Source organism: Scyliorhinus torazame, chromosome 12 (genome assembly GCF_047496885.1).
Source record: "Scyliorhinus torazame isolate Kashiwa2021f chromosome 12, sScyTor2.1, whole genome shotgun sequence".
Classification (NCBI taxonomy): domain Eukaryota; kingdom Metazoa; phylum Chordata; class Chondrichthyes; order Carcharhiniformes; family Scyliorhinidae; genus Scyliorhinus; species Scyliorhinus torazame.
In genome coordinates this window covers 207,294,005-207,313,796 of record NC_092718.1, presented here as the reverse complement: position 1 = coordinate 207,313,796, position 19,792 = coordinate 207,294,005, and the positions used below count along the sequence as shown (strand labels likewise).

Sequence of the window (19,792 nt, the reverse complement as noted above, 5' to 3'; positions counted from 1 at the left end):
GAAACATCTATTCCCTCTTCTCAAATGATTCTGAATCTAGTGCGGTGGCATCGGCAAACAGGCTGGTAAACCAATCAGATTGAAGAATTCTCATGGCCAAAAAAGCAGGGATTATAAATCGCATTTCAGGATATGGCACAGAAAGCAAAAATAAAGATTGGACATGCACATAGACATACAGTAGAAGTTGAAATATCATAAAGTTGAAAATAAATAATTATTATAATTTTTAAATGTTCTTGGAGAACGAGAGTGCACTTTTAAAATTAGTTTTCAAGGGTTATTTAGCATTCATTATCGATTGGAGGTGCTGTGTTAAAAGACTGAGGTTCACATCAGTTTAGTTCTGTATTGCATCTGTGAAGACTGCAACAGTGCCTCCTGCAGAAGAGCAGGGCAACTTCTAGATTTCTGTGTTTTTCATTGCATGCGCAGACGTCACAAATTACTTTTAGTATACAATAGTAGTGGCTGCAAGTATCAACAATTTTAGCCATTGGTGCAACCACACATCCTGAACCTTTACTTTACAGCTGTTTCAGATGGCTTTCAGTTCTCAAAAGGGTTGAGGGTTATGCTCACGAGGCATGTGCATTCTGATTGCTGATATAATAATGCAATTTTATGTGGTTTATGATGTAATCAATCAGTCAATGTCTTTATCTAGACGTTGGCTTAGTTCAAAGCTTAACAGATTTTGCACAATACTTCTTTACTTGCATCTTCCGTTTATCATTCCGTTTATTATTGCATCTCTGTAACCATCATTACAGAGATGATTTCCTCCATATAGGGCAAAACGATTTTCTTCCGTCATCTTTATTTGTGCAGCTCAACGTTCCATCTCCAAGTTAAACCACACGCATGGAACCGAGCCAAAAGCTGAGGGGATTCTCTCCAGTGCATCTGCCTTTAGAAGAGGATTTACCTTTGCTAGATTTGGTGCTTCATTCACGCTCTTCCCTTTCTCCTGACACCAGCCCACCAATAACATACATTAGCTAATAGCCTAAGCTTGAGGCATGGGAATCTTGAAATGGAACATGTCTTGCAAAAATAAAATAAACCCCTACAATACTATCACTGGGCAGCAACGGCAGAAAGAGTGAGGGGATGGGTACAAGAACCCGACACAGATTGGGTACAAATGGAGGAGGCATTCTGTAAAGGAACAACACTGCGGGCCCTGGTCACAGCAGCACTCCCATCCTCCTCAACAAGGTACACAACGAGCCCCGTGGTAGCGGCCACGCTGAGAACGTGGACCCAGTTGAGACAGCACTCCGGGATAACCAAAATGTCCCTTTTGGCCCCCATCTGCGGCAATCACAGATTCCCCCCAGCCGTGCTAGATACCACCTTCAAAAGATGGAGGCGGGACGGGGCACACTGACGGTCGGGGACTTCTACGTAGGGCGCAGACTGGCGACACTGGACGAACTGACGAGGAAGTGGAAACTATCAAGAGGACAGGAATGGAGACACCTCCAAATAAAGCACTTCCTCCACAAAGAGACAGTAGGGAGCCCCGAGGCCCCAGAAAGCACACTACTAGAGGACCTGATGGGCACAATCGGCGAGAAGGGGGGGGGCTATGTGGGAAAATATACGGACAGCTACTGGACAGAGCCCGAACACCACTGGACGGGACCAGACAAAAATGGGAGGACAAACTGGGGTCAGAGGTGGAATGGGAACTCTGGAGCGAAGCACTGAGGAGGGTGAGCTCCACCTCCTCCTGCCCAAGGCTAAGCCTAATGCAGCTCAAAGTGGTGCACAGAGCGCACCTGACCAGAACCCGAATGAGCAGGTTCTTCCTGGAGGTGGAGGACAAATGTAAACGGCCAACCACATCCACATGTTTTGGGCTGGCCCCAAGCTTGCTGCGTTCTGGACAGCCTTCTCCGAGGCAATGTCCAAGGTTGTGGGGTGAGGGTGAAGCCATGCCCAATAGTGGCAATCTATTGGTATCGGAACAGCAAGAGCTACACATGGGGAAGGGGGCCAACGCCCTTGCTTTCGCTTCCCTAATCGCACGCCGGACAATCCTGCTCGGCTGGTGATTGGCAGCACCGCCCAAAGCTGCAGACTGGCTCGCTGACCTCTCGGAATTTCTCCACCTGGAGAAGATTAAGTACGCCATCCGAGGGTCAGAGAAAGGCTTCCTGGATACTTGGGGGCAGTTTGTCGGCCTGTTCCAAAACCTGTTCGAGGCCAGCAACGAGGAGTAAGCCAGGGAAGAAAAAAAAAGATGAAGAACCAAAGGACTACGCAAACCAGGGGGGATGGGGATGGGGAAACCACAAGAGAAGAGGAAGGGTGCTGAAACCAACGAGGAAGGGGGGATATCATAGACCGATCCAGAGGGCAGCAAAATGTACATAGTTAGTCTGTAAAATAAAGCTAATTAGTGCGGGCAAGAAAAATGTAATGTATATAAGTAACAACTGTTTATAAATATGAGAAAAGCCAATAAAGATTTTCAAAATAAATAAACCAATGTAAAATCCCTTTTTACCCCACTCCACTCCCCACCCTAACATAATAAAGAAACTCTTGCCTAACTTGGGAAAGTAGTAATTTGGGGAATTGCAGATGCAACATGTTGATAGATTGATATATGATGCTACTAGGCCACCCATTGGGCGGGCGTTACCCCGCAGCCCACCGCGTGTTGCTTGGTGGCGAGACGCCCTCCATTGGCGTTTCCAGTTGAATGTACCCCTCGCTGCTGGGAAACCGTCGATCGGGGCGCACCATCGGCAGAACTGGATGATCCCGCCGGTGTGAACAGCAGAAAATCTGGCCATTGTCATCTATTTTTGGCAAAGACTTCTTTTTATTTATTTATTTATTATTTTCTTAAAATTTAGAGTACCCAATTCATTCTTTCCAATTAAGGGGCAATTTTAGCATGTTCAATCCACCTACCTTGCACATGTTTGGGTTGTGGGGGTGAAACCCACGCAAACACGGAGGGAATGTGCAAACTCCACATGGACAGTGACCCAGAGCCAGGATCGAACCTGACCTTGGCGCCGTGAGACTGCAGTGCTACTACTGCCCTGGCAAAGACTTCTTGATGTAGCAGGTTCTTTTAAATATATACAGTTTTAAGTCTATATACATTTTATCCACAATTATCTTTAATTGGAGATTTACATCAAAGAAAATTATTGGATGTTGTGCAACTAAGTTTGTTACTGTGTAGACTGTCCACTGCCTTAGTCCAACACCCAGGGCTTTATTGGTCTGAGGGCTTCCATTGTAAATGTATTGTAAATGCTTGATGGTCTGTACAACTTAGACTTTTACAACTGTGGCAAAATCCAACCCTATACAGAATATTGACTCCCCTTATCCACCATGTTCATCCAAATTAAATTTAGTTTTGCATTAAAACGACCTTTTTCCTTTTTAAAAAAAAAAAGACAGTTAGACAGTTACATGGGCAGGGTGGGCATAAAGGGACATGGGCCAAATGCGGGCAAGTGGGACTAGCTTAGGGATAGAAACTGGATGGCATGGACAAGCTGGGCTGAAGGGCCTGTTTCCATGCTGTAAACATCTATGACTCTAACCACTGACCTGTTGAACACAAATAACCATGCCTCAAGTGGTTCTTTTAAAAAAAAAAAAAAAAAATAGATTTAATTTCTTCAAAAGCCACTTTGAAATCTCCTCTTCCTTTTCAGACACTTTACATGTACCGCGGGGATCTCCTCAGATGCTTCAAAGGGACTTTGGGCTTTCCATTACACACAGGTGAGCAATAAGAACCAGAAACAAGTTGTTAACAAGTGGTGAGGTCATAGTGTTGTAAGGGCGCTTCTTACTGTTTGGTCGTTATTGTGTTGTTGTTTGTTTGTATATAAATTATAATAAAAACATTTATCGCCCCCCCCCCCCCCCCCCCCACCGCAATATCCATTTTAATTGTCACATGAAGCAGTAGGAATGACTTTACATTCCTTCAATGTAATTTATTTGCTGAGAACATTCAGAAGTGACTTTCTATTGCTCGTAGACTAAAAAAAACCTTTTACACACTTGCTTTTAGGTTTTCAACAAAATCTTGGTTATCACAGACATGTCAAGTTTGTCAAAAAAATATGATGTTTGGTGTTAAGTGCAAACATTGTAGGTAAGTTCTGCCAGAACAGTTACATTTGTAATCGCACAAATCATTGGAACAGCCAAAAATGTAATTGTAATACTCCACATAATTAGTGCAGATAGAGTAAATGTACTGCCTCGTGTGGTACTGTCTATAACATTGGCTAACAAAGTCACAGATTGCATTCCTGGTCCGTGCTTTGGTTAGCTCGTGTCAACCTAGGCAGTGATGGGGGTAGCTGAGGACAGGTTCGAGTTCAATTGTTAAATATTTCATTGTTAAATATCCAGCTGACGCGCACTGGCGAGATAGGCGTAATAATGTATATATAGATCTAATCACATCTGATCTGCAGGATTGAAAGATTTATTTGGCCTTGTAAAAGCAAAAAGAAAACCTTTGGAGAGGAACCCAGAAAATTCAACTCTGGTCACCAGGAAATTCTTCATCCTGTTCAGCTGACTTATTGAAATAGGTTCCATTAACCTAGTTAATCCGATTAAATGTGCATTTGCATTCTGTATGGAAAAAGCTTGCAATTATGATTGACCCAAACCAGATGGTTTGGTTCCTAGGAATTAAATTCGGAGGAAAGTCCAGTGATACTATTCCCAGAGTATAACCATCCTTCTTAAATAATACCCAATTAACAGATACAATAAAACAACATTAGAAGTCTAAATAAAGCAAGAAAAAGCCCTAATATTAATGCCATTTGTTTTTTACAAAATGCCCTTATTTATAATATCCTAAATTCTTAACTGAAAGTGAAGGTAGCAGCTTCTGATAATGATAAATATGTTATGGTACCCATTATTTATGTTGACCTGTTAGTGAAGTTCACAAATCTATTATTTCTTTTGAAACAGAAAGTAATACATTTGAATGTATTTTGGTACTATATTTTTCTTTCCTCTTAGATTAAAGTGCCACAACAAATGCACAAAAGAAGCTCCTTCATGCCGGATATCATTTCCTCAAAGTAAGATTTCAGTTCATTATATAGCAGCTTTCCCTGAAATATATATTTTTCAATCACATGGTTGGTTGATTTCTAGGTGTCAGACACCAGCTGACCAGACAGTCACATGAAGCCATATGTTCTCAAGAGGAGGGGACTTTTTTTTTTAGATAAAAAATGGGCAATGCACATTGTTCTATGCCGTAGTGATAATGCAAAGCGGTGGTTCCAAATTACCTAGTTCTCTGTCACCGATCCACCCCCAGCACCAACCGATCTCCTGCTACGGACCCAATTAATTCACAATGCTATAGCCTGCCACTTGTTCACATTGCCACCTACTGGTCCTTAACATGCTCTATTGGCATCAAGCTGCAGAAAATAATTATCTTTATTTTTGTCACAAGTAGGCTTATATTAACACTGCAATGTAGTTACTGTGAAAATCCCCTAGTCACCACATTCCGGTGTTCGTTCAGATACACAGAGGGAAAATTCAGAATGTCCAATTCGCCTAACAGGCACGTCTTTCGGGACTTGTGGGAGGGAACCAGAGCACCCGGTGACAACGTACAGACTCTGCACGGCAGTGACCCAAGCCAGGAATCAAACTTGGGATATTGGTCCCAGAGGTGGAGAGGTTAATAACCTCAGCCAGGACGGTAATTGACCCACACTTCTGGCCTTGGTCTCCATCACAGACCAGTTGTCGAGCCAAGTGAGCTAAACCGGCTGCTGAACTAAACCGGCTGCTGTAGATAAATAGATACCAAGAGCCTCATCATCACTTTCAAATCCTCTCATCTGTGTCTCCTCTACCAATCTTGATGATGTCGGCACGGTAGCACAGTGGTTAGCAGTGTTGCTTCACAGCTCCAGGGTCCCAGGTTCGATTCCCGGCCTGGGTAATTGTGCGGAGTCTGCATGTTCTCCTTTGTCTGCATGGGTTTCCTCCGGGTACTCCGGTTTCCTCCCACAGTCCAAAGATGTGCAGGTTAGGTGGATTGGCCTTGATGAATTGCCCTTGATGTACAAAAAGGTTAGGTGGGGTTACGGGGACAGGGTGGTGGTGTGGGCTTAAGTGGGGATCTCTTTCCAAGGGCTGGTACAGACTCAATGGGCCTAATAGCCTCCTTCTGCACTGTAAATTCTATGTCCTTCAGTTGTATGTCCCAGTGCATGCACACTGCTTTTCTGACGTAAAGTTAAATTGGTTACTTTTGTATCAATCCAGTTTCTGTAGGTGGTAATCTCTAGCTTGCTATCTTAATTCCTAAAAGTCTTCCTTGTAGTCTATATTTTCAGCTCTTTCCCCAAACCTGGGGCGAAATTCTCCCCCAACGGCGGGATGCCCGCCGACTGGCGCCAAAGCCGGCGCCAATCAGACGGGCATCGCGCCGGCAAAAAGATGCGGAAGTCTCCGCATCTTTGGCGGCCTAGCCCCAACATTGAGGGGCTAGGCCGACGGCGGAGGGATTTCCGCCCCGCCAGCTGGCGGAAATGGCGTTTGTTGCCCCGCCAGCTGGCGCGGAAATGCGGCGCATGCGCGGGAGCGTCAGCGGCCGCTGTCAGTTTCCCAGCGCATGTGCGGGAGCGTCAGCGGCCGCTGTCAGTTTCCCGCGCATGCGCAGTGGGGAAAGTCTCTTCCGCCTCCGCCATGGTGGAGGCCGTAGCGGATGCGGAAGGGAAAGAGTGCCCCCACGGCACAGGCCCGCCCGCAGATCGGTGGGCCCCGATCGCGGGCCAGGCCACCGTGGGGGCACCCCCCGGGGTCAGATCGCCCCGCGCCCCCCCCCCCCCCCCCCCCCCCCAGGACCCCGGAGCCCGCCCACGCCGCCTGGTCCTGCCGGTAAATACCAGGTTTGATTTACGCCGGCGGGACTTCGGCCCATCCGGGCCGGAGAATCCAGCGGGGGGTCCCGCCAACCGGCGCGGCCGGATTCCCGCCCCCGCCCAATCTCCGGGAGCGGAGACTTCGGCGGGGGCAGGATTCACGGCGGCCAACGGCCATTCTCCGACCCGGCGGGGGGTCGGAGAATGACGCCCCTGTTTCCCTTTCATATCTGTGTAGTTTAGTGTACATGTGGATGTAAACTGATGCGACATGTTTCCATATGTGTACCGCTGTTGTTGTTGTGAAATTTTGAAAAGGCAGGATATCAACATCTCATTGAAAAATGCCCATAGTGCAGGACAGCAGGGAAACTGCAATCTGATTGAACGAGTCAAGTTTTGTGCTGCAGTCATGCGACATTTGTTTGGAATGCAAGAAGAAAGTAACTGAGGGTTTTCTCAATACAACTTGTACCTAAATAATGTGTTGTTTAATTTCACATCAGATATATTTAGCATTTAAGGGTACAGTCTCTTGTCGTGTGTGGTGGTAGAGAGAGGAGGGGTAGAAGCTAGTGCCTGGCCTGTCGTAAAATGTTGCAATCTGTAGTGATCAGCTCAACTTGAGGTTTTGACCCAAGTTGCATTGTTGCGGAACTAAGTATTGTAATACATTCTGTTGTATTTTTGAGAAACCTGTAAGTTAAGTTTTTCCTTTGTTATCTAGTATCATCAAAAATTCGAAGAACAGAGTCTGTACCATCTGATATAAACAATTCTGTAGATAGGTCTGCAGAACCACAGTTTGGCACTCTTCCAAAGGCTCTAAAAAAGGTAACCATGCTGTCCTCCTGTCCGTGTGTGCACATCAACTTTGTACACTTCAGTGTGGTCAATTTTGTTCGTTTTTCAAAAATTGTGTTGTAATATTGATTACAGGCTGCTGACATTGGTAATAAATATCATGCTTTAGTGTACAATTTTTTCCCCCCATAAACACACAAACCATACAGCACAGAAGGAGGTCATTTGATTCATTGTGCCTGTGCCAGCTCTTTGAAAGAGCTATCCAATTAGCCCTACTCATCCTGCTCTTTCCTATTGTCCTGCCAATCATTTATTTTCCAGTATGTATACTTATATATGATATCACTCCACTGCTTCTGTTCAGCAACTTTAAACGACTCCATTCTGTAATAACAGCCTATTCCTCAACCCTTAAAGAGAAAATTGCAATTATATAGCACCTTTCATGACTACGGAACATGTCAAAGTGCTTTACAGCGCAGTCGCTATTGTAATGTAGGACGTACGGCAGTCTATTTGCACACTGCAAGCTCCCACACCCAGCTGTGTAGTCATGACCAGGTGATCTGTTTTTTGTGATGTTAATTGAAGGATAAATATTGGCTAGAACACCAGGGAGTTTCCATGCTCCTCTTCAAGTTAGCACCATTGGATCTTTTACATTTAAAGGAAATAGCAGTTTTAGTTGAGCCACCTGACAAAAGACATTCCCAACACTGCAGCACTCCCTGTATGGCACTGAAAAGTCCGCTTTGATTTTCATGCTCCTCAGCTTGAACCCACAAGTGTCTGCCTCAGAGATAAATGTGCTACCAACTGAACCATGGCTCACAGAGGCCTTGTGGCACAGTGGTAGTGTCGTTACCTCTGAACCAGAGGCTGTAGGTTCAAATCCAATGCCAGAACTTGTTGGCAATGGAAGGAGCATTCATAACGCAGTGAAATTTGGAAAATCCACCCCACACCCCCTCCTGGTCAACCAACCTACTGTCCCCAAAAGGAAAAGTGTGTTTGTGTGAAGATATGTTAATGCAAAATGAGCATGTACAGAACCAGGAAAGATGACTGCTGTGTATCTGGCTGGTGGCAAAGCTTTTGTTTAAAAATAATACATTCAGTTGCTTCTTTATCCATTGCCCCCCTTGAATTTGCGAAAACAATCCATTGTCTCCTTGGACAATTCCACACGTTCATTGCCCTCTCTGAAATACATACGTCTTTTCATGTGTTTGGATCTCTGCTTTCAGGTAAAGCATTTTTTAAAAATGAGAACAATAGCATGAAACCATAATCCTTCAAATTAAATGGCTCTGCACTGAAATACTAGGCTAAAATCTGCAATTGCATCCACCACATTGGAAATGCATTGAAAAGCAAATGTTTACACACACTTTTTGTCAGACACACAATCCTATTATAATACTGAATAAGAATTTTAAGTAAGTACTGTAATGCATACTGAGCACACTGAAATTAAATATTTTTTCTGTACATCTGTATAACTTAGCCTGGTTATCATTGAATTGTGTACCGTTCATTGAAACTTTTAAACTAGCATATTTGGGAAGTTCTCAACAAACACATTGAAATAAAATTTGGATTTTGAGCTGTGTTGCAAATCTCTGCTCATATTGTAAATGAGTAAATATACTCTTGGTCAAATTAAAATATAAACATTGTTTTTGTAGGATCATGCCCCAGTTCCTTTGGATTCCAGTAGCAACCCTTCTTCAACAACTTCTTCAACTCCTTCTTCTCCAGCACCTTTTCAGTCTTCCAATCCTCCAAGTGCTACCCCACCTCCAAACCCTTCACCAAAAGGTCCCAGAGACCGGTTCAAATTTCCAGGTAAGTCCTTAAAATACAACAATCGAGCCCTGAGCACAGATATTGGGGTTTGGTGACCGTGAAACGGTTGGTGTTCACCATGAATGACTGCAAATCTGACAGCAGCTTAGCCTGCTTGATGTCTTCACTGTTCCTGGATGCTAGAGCTTCCCTGTAACTGACACCAGAATAATATTGTAATGGTGGACTGACACCAGAATAATATTGTAATGGTGGTGGGGGGTGGGGGGTGGGGGGGGGGGGGGGGGGGGGGGGGGGTGGGGGGGGGGGGGGGGAGGACACCACATCATGCCACAGAGCTCACTAGGTAGCTCTTGGCAGCTTCCTTCAAGGCCAACAGCAAGAGCATCTCTTTGTTGCTGAATGCAAAATCCCAGCCATTACACCAGAAACTTTCAATTGGGCAGAATGGTTAACATTATTGTACTCCTTTCACATCCATAGCTGCTTTAAAATCAAAATGTATATGATTGTAAAATCTAAACTAAAACTAGTTTGGAACATTGCAACTATATGCACTCATTCTTTAAATCTTATATATTATGTAAGATTTAAAGATTGACTGTGTATATTTCCAATGTTTGAAAACTAGTTTAAATTTGGATTTTACAGTGTTTTCTTTTTAATATTTTACGTATATAAAAATAAACGTTATTATTTCTCCCCTTTTTCCTTCCTTTGTCTAGAACCAAACTATTATCTTTTAACTAAGGCCAAAATGATGCAGGCTCTGGGATCATCACGGGCCCATTATTGCACAACGGGTGCTTTTGCCCTATGCATAGAGGACCCAATTTTTTTCTCTCTCCTTTTTTCCTTTTCCAAACTCTCCAGTTCTCTTCACCCAATCCCATTTAAATACACACACTAAGGAAAGAGGAGTCTTCTATCAGATAAGATTTTCAAAAGGTTGCACAGCCGAGAATTGATCAAACCTTCACATTGGAGTTAACGAGGACTCCAGTTGCAGCTTCCTGAATAGGAACCTTGATATCGTTCAGGAGCTGTTTATTTCTATGGTAACATTTTCTGAATTGGTCTATTAAAAGAGGGGAGAACATTCTCTGGCAACAAGTTATATGTTTTTTAAAAAAAACACACATTTGCCTCGGGAAATGTAATCTTATAGTTTCGTAGTTCTTAACTTAATTGCCCTCTTCAAACAAAGTAGTGTTGGAAGTATCATGGAATTTAAAATCTGAAGACTTAAAATGGAAAAAGGTGAAATATATATGATAAAATTAAGTTTCATCAAACTCTCCCTAAATTATATGGAAATAGTGGAATAATAGGAGGTGTCACTTTAACTGGCTGACTCCATTCTCCATTCTTGACCAGGTTGATCACTGCTCTCAATATGATAAAACCAAAAGTTGTCTTTCTAGGGATCTTCAGTAAGAAATGCATGGATGAGTCTATTTAATAAGAATGCTAGCTGCTATCCTGCGGTTTCTACACTGATTTGTAATCTATTCTTCTGCCTGTGTGACCTTTTCCCCAAGCTGCATACTACTTTCATCATAGACAACAGTTTATCTTCCCAGGTGAGTAACAAACCTAGTCTTTTCCACTAATGTCATTTTCCCCTTTGCTTTTTTTTCTGTCTTTACACTTGCTTCTTGGGGGTGGGGGGAGGAGAAAACCTCAGCACACTACTAACCTGTATGGAGTAGTAATAACCGTGCACTGTTGGTATTTAGTTTAGTCACTTTCACTTAGATATTTTAGTGGCTTAGTTTGCATAGAATTGTACACTAAGATAAATGACCTGCCTTACTGACTATGATTTTAACTTTCTGTCATTTAGATGCATGTCCCTAGTCCACCATTGCCTGTCACTTTACAGCCCGACAACTTTGAAGATACTAAGTAAGGATTTGCATTTTCTCCTTCACTTCTGCAAAGCAGTATGCAAAAGTTTAAAACATTAGACAGCAAAAGTCAATGCTTTGATTGATAACTAAGCTATGCACGGCATGCTAAGCAAAAAGGTTAATATCAGCATTATTTCCCCTATAGCACCTTTCTCGTATGCCATGTGCTGTAGAGCTAAAAATAGCCACCACAGCAACTCAATTGGTTTCCTATAATAAATGATGGTTGCAGATTGACAGAGGCATGGGAATAGGCTTTGCTCCATCCACCTTCTCCACCAGAGAATGTTTGATCATGATGTGGAGAACAATTTCCCTAAAAAGCTGAAAATAGCTTTATTAAGAACACTGGTTTAAACGTTTGATGTTGAATTCTGTTAATTATTTTGCAAATAAAAGTGCATATTAATTTTTTACAAAGCAAATACAGTTCCAGTGCAATTTACTTGTTTTGTCTTTTTTGTTTTGCTCCTCCGCCTCTGATATTATCGCCCTGTTATAAGGGAGGCACAATACACAAATGTCAATGTCATTTCTTTGTAATAAGTGCTTTGTCTAATGCCTTTCTCCAATGGCTAATCCTGATCCAGTGCAATACATTGTGGTTAGGCAGCATTGCAGAGTTCAATATTGTTATGTTGTGAGCTGGAAATGAAACCAAATTGAAATTTACTGTCACTTTGAGGAGATATTTGCAATCTGGGTTATTTGTGTGTGATCAATGACATTGTTTGGAGACGTTCCGCTGTGCACTGTGGCTTGCCATAGTCATGATGCCTTTGATGCCATTATTTATCTATCTATAAAGGCTTGAGAGCAGAAGCTATTTTATTCACCTCTTGGAACAAGATGTCAGGAGTGTGCAGATAAAACTGAATGGGTTTTGATAGCTGTGTGAGAGACGGCCACTGTAAAAAAGAGAATAATTAAAACCTTGCACAGAGCATTGATTGCTGGGTGAGTCAGTATGTCTTTGAATAGTCCGGTACCTACTCTTCTGGAGATGAAAGGAGATTTGAGAACAAATTGGAAATTCTTCCAGTCTCAATGAAAGAACTATGAAATTGCCACAGAGTTAAACAAGGAATATGAACAAATAAGCGGTGCAACTCTCAGGGCTGGGCAAAGAATGTTTCCTAGACCTCCAGGAACAGCAGAAAAGCCCGTCTTATGACATTCTGGAAGCTTTGAAAACCCACTTTGAGCCCTTTACTATGGTATTTATGAACGCAACATGCTCAAAACTGGAGGTCAGGAAGAGGGGGTGAAGGTGATCACACTTGGATGTCTAGCAGAACAATAATAATCTTTATTAGTGTCACAAGTAGGTTTACATTAATACTGCAGTGAAGTTACTGTGAAAATCCCCCAGTCGTCACATTCCGGCGCCTGTTCGGGTACACAGAGGGAAAATTCAGAATGTCCAATTCACCTAACAAGCACGGAGGAAACCGGAGCACCCGGAGGAAACCTACGCAGACACCGAGAGAACGTGCAGACTACGCACAGACATTGACCCCAAGCTGGGAATCAAACCCTGGTCCGTGGCGCTGTGAAGCAACAGTGCTAATCACTGTGCTATCGTGCCGCCTTGAAGGATGATCTGATCTGAGATAGGATTGTCTTAAGAACAAGAGATCCAACTGTGAGAGCACATCTGACCGAAGAGAACCTACTCTCATGAAAGTTGTTGATGTGCAGAAGTTCTGAGGTTGTCGATCTTCAGCTGGAGAGTATTGATAGAGGAACTGAAGAGACTGTGCAGTATGCTGATGGCAGTCCAGACCTTCCAATCACAAGACATCTGGGGAAAAAGAAGAAATATTTACAAAAGGACCAGCAGAAAGATCAGGGTGCCGAATATAAATATTGTGGAAGATACCATATAGGTTTACAAGTGTTATCATTTATCTTTATCTGACCTAAGATTTATTGAGTTCACTTGTTTATAACAAATCCCCCCCTCCCCAGTAGAAAATAAATCAGGTTCTAGAGACATAACCATATGGCAAGAAAAAATACTTTAAATGGTGAATCCAGAAAGCTTATTAACCATATAAAAAGTTGACAAAACTGAATTTGACGAAACTGAATTTGACGAGGTTGGTGGAGCAAATGGAGGAGGATTTTAAAAGATGGGACATGCTCCCGCTCTCGCTGGCGGGTAGGGTGCAGTCGGTCAAAATGGTGGTCCTTCCGAGGTTTTTGTTCGTGTTTCAGTGCCTCCCCATCGTGATCACCAAGCAGTAACGGCACCGCTGCTGCTCTCGCCGATAAAACACACCACAAGCCTGGTAGGTGGCGGCAACGCTAAGGATCTGGGGCCAGTGGAGAAGGCACAAGGGTGCAATGGGAGCATCGGTGTGGTCCCCGATCAGGGGTAACCACCGGTTTGTCCCGGGGAAGATGGACGGGGGGGTTCCAAAGCTGGCATGGGGCGGGGATTAGAAGAATGGGGGACCTGTTCATTGACGGGACATTTGCGAGCCTAGGGGCACTGGAGGAGAAATTTGAGTTACCCCCGGGAAACGCATTTAGATATATGCAGGTGAGGGCTTTTGCGAGGCAACAGGTGAGGGAATTTCCGTTGCTCCCGGCACAAGAAGTTCAAGATAGGGTGATCTCGGGGGTATGGGTCGGGGAGGGCAAGGTGTCTGAATTATACCAAGAGATGAAAGCAGAGGGGGCAGCGCTAGTAGAAGAATTGAAAGGTAAATGGGAGGAGGAGCTGGGGGAGGAGATTGAGGAAGGGCTACGGGCTGATGCCCTGGGCAGGGTTAATACCTCCTCCTCGTGTGCCAGGCTCAGTCTGATACAATTTAAGGTGGTTCACAGAGCGCATTTGACGAGGGCGAGGCTGAGTAGGTTCTTTGGAGTAGAGCATAGATGTGAAAGATGTTCAGGGAGCCCGGCGAACTATGTCCATATGTTTTGGTCATGCCCGGCATTGGAGGGGTTCTGGAGAGGAGTGGCGGGTGTAAAATCTCAGGTGGTGAAAGTCCGGGTCAAGCCAAGCTGGGGGCTAGCAATATTTGGAGGAGTGGATGAGCCGGGAGTACAGGAGGCGAAAGAGGCCGGAATTCTGGCCTTTGCGTCCCTAGTTAGCCCGGCGAAGGGTCTTGCTATTGTGGAAGGAGGCGAAGCCCCCTAGCCTGGAGGCCTGGATAAACGACATGGCGGGGTTCATAAAATTGGAGAGAATTAAGTTCGCTTTGAGAGGGTCTGCACAAGGGTTCTACAGGCGGTGGCAACCGTTCCTAGAATACCTCGCGGAGCGTTAGAGGAAGGTCGGTCAGCAGCAGCAGCAACCCTGGTGGGGGGGGGGGGGGTGTAAGGAGGCGAGGGGAGGGGGGAACGAGAGATTGCTGGAGGGGACGGATGAGCGAGGGATAACATGGAGGATGGGGGAAACTGGCACGAATGGGCGAGAGCCAGTGTATAAAGCTATGTAAATATACCATCTTGCCATGTATATATCTTGCTCAGGGAGAATTTGCGTTATTTTGTTACGGCGGGGGGGGGGGGGGGGGGGGGGGGGGTTGTTTGTAAGGGGAAAAAAATTGTGTTGTTAAAAAACCTTAATAAAAATATTATTTAAAAAAAAAAAGGTGACAAGTCAGAACGATAAAAAGCAAAGTATCCATTAACAGTAATCAACTGTAAGAGGAGAAAGCTACCTTTAACAATTGACCAGACTTCTCACCACCCTTCTCAGACCAGGTCGTGAAGTGGCAATATCAAAAAACCTTGAAGACCGTTCTCCAATACCTTTCTATAAAGGTATCTCTACATCTCTCTCGCTCTCGCGCTCTCTCTCTCTCTCGTTCGCTCTCTCTGGCTCACTCGCTCGCTCTCTCTGGCTCGCTCTCTCTGGCTCGCTCGCTCTCTCTGGCTCGCTCTCTCTCTCTCTGACTCTCTCTCTCTCTCTGGCTCGCTCTCTCTCTCTGGCTCGCGCTCTCTGGCTCGCTCGCTCTCTCTGGCTCTCTCTCTCTCTCTGGCTCGCTCTCTCTCTCTCTCTCTGGCTCGCTCTCTCTCTCTCTCTGGCTCGCTCTCTCTCTGGCTCGCTCTCTCTCTCTGGCTCGCTCTCTCTCTCTGGCTCGCTCGCTCTCTCTGGCTCTCTCTCGCTCGCTCTGGCTGGCTCGCTCGCTCTGGCTCGCTCTCTCTGGCTCGCTCTCTCTCTCTGGCTCGCTCGCTCTCTCTCTGGCTCGCTCTCTCTCTGGCTCGCTCTCTCTCTGGCTCGCCTCTCTCTCTCTGGCTTGCTCTCTCTCTCTGGCTCGCTCTCTCTCTCTGGCTCGCGCTCTCTCTCTGGCTCGCTCGCTCGCTCTGGCTCGCTCTCTCTGGCTCGCTCTCTCTCTCTCTGCCACTCTCTCTGGCTCGCTCTCTCTCTCTGGCTCTCTCTCTCTCTCTCTGGCTCTCTCTCTCTCTCTGGCTCGCTCTCTCGCTCTGGCTCGCTCGCTCGCTCTGGCTCGCTCGCTCTCTCTGGCTCGCTCGCTCTCTCTGGCTCGCTCCCTCTCTCTGGCTCGCTCGCTCTCTCTGGCTCGCTCGCTCTCTCTGGCTCGCTCTCTCTGGCTTGCTCTCTCTCTCTCTCGCGCGCGCTCTCTCTCTCTCTCGCACGCTCTCTCTCTCGCGCACTCTCTCTCAATCTCTCTATCCCTCTCTATCTCTTGCGCTCTCTCGCTTGCTCGCTCGTGCTCTCTCTCTCTCGCGCTCTCTCGCGCTCTCTCTCTCTCTCTCTCTCTCTCTCTCTCTCTCTCTCTCTCTCTCTCTCTCGCGCGCGCGCTCTCTCTCGCGCGCTCTCTCTCGCGCGCTCTCTCTCTCGCGCTCTCTCTCTATCTCTCGCGCGCTCTCTCTCTATCTCTCGCGCGCTCTCTCTCTATCTCTCGCGCTCTCTCTCTCTATCTCTCGCGCTCTCTCTCTCTATCTCTCGCGCTCTCTCTCTCTATCTCTCGCTCGCTCACTCGCGCTCTCTCTCTCTCTCGTGTGCTCTCTCTCTCTCTCGCGCTCTCTCTCTCTCGTGCTCGCGCGCTTTCGCACTCTCTCGCGCTCCTTCGCTACCCACATCATTCTCTTTACATCTCTCTCTGCCTTTAACCCCCCACTACATCAGACCTACCTCTTCCGAGGTCCTCGAGCTCCTGGCCCTGCCAGCCTGGCAGTGTCACCCAGGCAATGCCAAGGTGCCTGGATGTCAACTCCAGTGCGATGGTACTACCCTGCCAAGAGCACGACCACCCAGGTTCTCCAATGGCGACCCCCCCCCCCCCCCCCCCCAGTTGTTGTAATGCCTGGTCCACATCTGTGGAAACCAGTGCTAAACGGTGCTGTGGCGAGGTCTCCCAGGAGTGGCCGTCAGTTCCCGAGCCCCGGGAGAATACGACACAGAATATATTTAAATGAACCTAATGACTCACTTAAATATGCTAATCTAGATCTCACCTGGCGTGATTCCGTTAAATCTCGTGAGGCGTTTCGAGCAATTTGAATCTCGCGAGAATCAGCTCACGAGATTAAATGGTCTCGTCGCATTATAAAGTCGGGCGTGACGAGGTGATTGAATCGCGCCCTATATTTATTTTTAAAATAAATTTAGATTACCCAATTATTTTTCTTTCCAATTTAGGGGCAATATAGCATGGCCAATCCACCTAGCCTGCACATCTTTGCGTTGTGGGGGTGAAACCCACGCAGACACGGGGAGAATGTGCAAACTCCACACGGACAGTGACCCAAGGTCGGAATTCGAACCCGGGTCCTCAGTGTCGTAGTCCCAGTGCTAACCACTGCGCCACCGTGCTGCCCTTCGCCTTATATTTCTTGAGCTAGGTTTGGATCTCAACCAATAATTTGTCAACATAGATGTCTGGAGTTGCAGCCCCTATTTAGATCTCCTAGTCAAGGTTGACTTTCATGTTGTCTCTTTTTATTCTGTGGTCTGAGAAACGCACATTAATCTTTTCTCTCACAACACTTTAAAAGTCTGTGTTAATAATCAAGTGTTAATAATATGCTTATAATTACAAAAATCATAAACATTTGTGTTCCAAATTACATTTCCAGCCTTTCTAATATACCTCTTAATGAATTGCTCATTCTTTAATTGTCTCTCAATTAAGGCTGTTGACCTAACTAATCTGTCTGGTTTCCAATAATGCTGGTTTTGTTTTTATTAAAATGGCTTCCACAATTTTAGCGGACAATGCTGAAGAGCATATTAATTCAAATTACAAAGTGATAGTCACACAAAAATGAGTGATTTTCCAACCATGTGAAAGCAAATGAAACATGTCCAGTGTGGGGAAAGCAGTGCTCTCATTGCAAGAAGCTGAATCACTTGGCAGACAGGCATTTTGCTGGAAAGAAGAGAAGCACTTCTATGGAGAGGTGTTGGACGATCATCGTAAAGAATCACTGTACACTCCAGAACAGTCGAGTCTTGAGGAAAAAATGCTTTGTGACTATTGGAATAATGACTAGAAGGAGAGTATCCAGTTAATATGAATTTGTCGGTACTTCATGCAGGATCATGAACTTCGCAGACCTGTGTGAAGTTACTCAAGATGGTGACCAGAAAATGAAGCCGTCATAGGTGAAGTTGAGGCTATATGATGGAACAATGCTCACTCCAAAAGGGCAAACTAAGTTGAGAGCCCAATGCAATGGGAAGAAAGAAGATTTGCCATTACAAACACTTAAGCAAAATCCACTTGTCTCAGCTAAGACAAATCTAAAGTTTGGACTGATAACCCTCCAAGTACCAGAAGAGGTTTGCAGTGTTTTGCACAGCACAAAGTAATTGACTACTGCAAAAATCTGAAACAATTATGTAGTTGTTTTCACGGATCTCTGATATCTTCCTGCCGAATATCATCATGCAGTAGATGTAGTGTTTGCCTCTTCCAATGCTCCAGAAGAGTATCAGTGCCAACAGTGTGAGATAATTAATGATCCCCCAGGAGTGGAAGCGATTGTGGATGATCTGGAGATATGATAGAAGAAACAAAATTGTAGACCATGATCAGAATCTTGAGACTGCTAGAGGTAGCTTGCCAGATGAGCATGAAGCTCAAAAGAAGAAACTGCAACTTAAGGTGACTGAAGTCCAGTACTGACAGTGAAAGGAGTTTGCCCAGCTCTTTTTAAGGTAAGAACAATAGTGGAGATGCAGCCAGCAACAGATGTGAAGGTGGTGCAACAATTTAAAAAAATTGTGAACTACCTAGCAAAGTTATTGCCCAATTTGTTATTAGTGTGAATCCCTATTCAGGCTTGCTGCAAATTATGTCCAGTGGTATTGGGGCACAGAAGATGAGGCACTTGCATCAAACAACTAGTGATGACAATGCCAGTGCTGTGGTACTATAATGTCAATGATGAAATCACCCTGCGTTGTGATGCCAGCAAGACAGGTCTTTAAAAAGCCCTTGTGCAGCAAGGACAACCAGTTACATTTGCATCCAGAGTGTCAACAGAAACTGAATGAAGATTAGTGCCTGGATATTGCCTTTGCTTGTGAGCATTTAAATCAGCACCTTTTTGGGAGAGAGAATGCAATGGTGGAGTCTGAACACAAACCACTTCAAAGTTTCTTTCTTAAAATGCTTCTGTCTGCTCCAAAGCATTTGCAAAGGATGTTACTTCATTTGTAGAGACACTGGAAGTGAAGTACAAGCAGGAGAATCAGATGTACATCGCCCGCATGCTGTCAAGAGCTGCACTCCCTTTGAAGAAAGTAGGTGATGCTTGTATGGAGTGTGAAATCTCACAGATCCAATGAGAAGCAACAGCCCAGCATGGTCTAGAAGTCATCAACCCGGTAGAGACATTAAATCTGACAGATCAACGCCTTGCTCAGATCAGTCAAACTACGCAACAAGATACAACTGTCCAAATGCTGCAGGAAGTAGTGATGAAAGGGTGGCCTGAAACCACCAAGAACAAGAGGTTACAAGACGTTATTGGGCAAAGATTAAATGATTGCCTAAGATGGCATCTTGTACAAAGGAGCTATAATTATTATTCCCAAGGAGATGAGAAAAGGAAATGTTGAAGCACATACAATCGACTCATCAAGGAATTGGGTCTAGTCTGAGGAAGGCAATACGATTTAAGGGCCACATCAGCCAGTGCAGGGCAGCAGGGTGGCACAGTGGTTAGCACTGCTGCCTATAACGCTGAGGACCCGGGTTCGATCCCGGCCCTGGGTCACTGTCTGCGTGGAGTTTGCACATTCTGCCCGTGTCAGCGTGGGTTTCACCCCCACAGCCCAAAGATGTTCAGGTTAGGTGGATTGTCCACACAAAATTGCCCCTTAATTGGAAAAACATCATTGGATACTCTAAATTTATTTATTTT

General features: G+C 45.1%; 1 protein-coding gene across 13 annotated transcripts in view; it reads left to right on the top strand.

Moving 5' to 3' along the window:
- LOC140386919 (kinase suppressor of Ras 1-like) overlaps positions 1-19,792 on the top strand; it is a 242,746-nt gene that overhangs the window by 196,939 nt on the left and 26,015 nt on the right. For 12 of the 13 annotated variants that reach the window (XM_072469801.1, XM_072469790.1, XM_072469791.1 and 9 more), the window contains 7 exons: positions 3,696-3,765; positions 4,061-4,144; positions 5,038-5,099; positions 7,639-7,745; positions 9,407-9,566; positions 11,069-11,110; positions 11,378-11,435. In XM_072469801.1, the coding sequence (XP_072325902.1) occupies positions 3,696-3,765; positions 4,061-4,144; positions 5,038-5,099; positions 7,639-7,745; positions 9,407-9,566; positions 11,069-11,110; positions 11,378-11,435 (583 nt within the window). The remainder of the gene's footprint in view (positions 1-3,695; positions 3,766-4,060; positions 4,145-5,037; positions 5,100-7,638; positions 7,746-9,406; positions 9,567-11,068; positions 11,111-11,377; positions 11,436-19,792) is intronic. The other variant, XM_072469793.1, reaches the window with a different exon arrangement.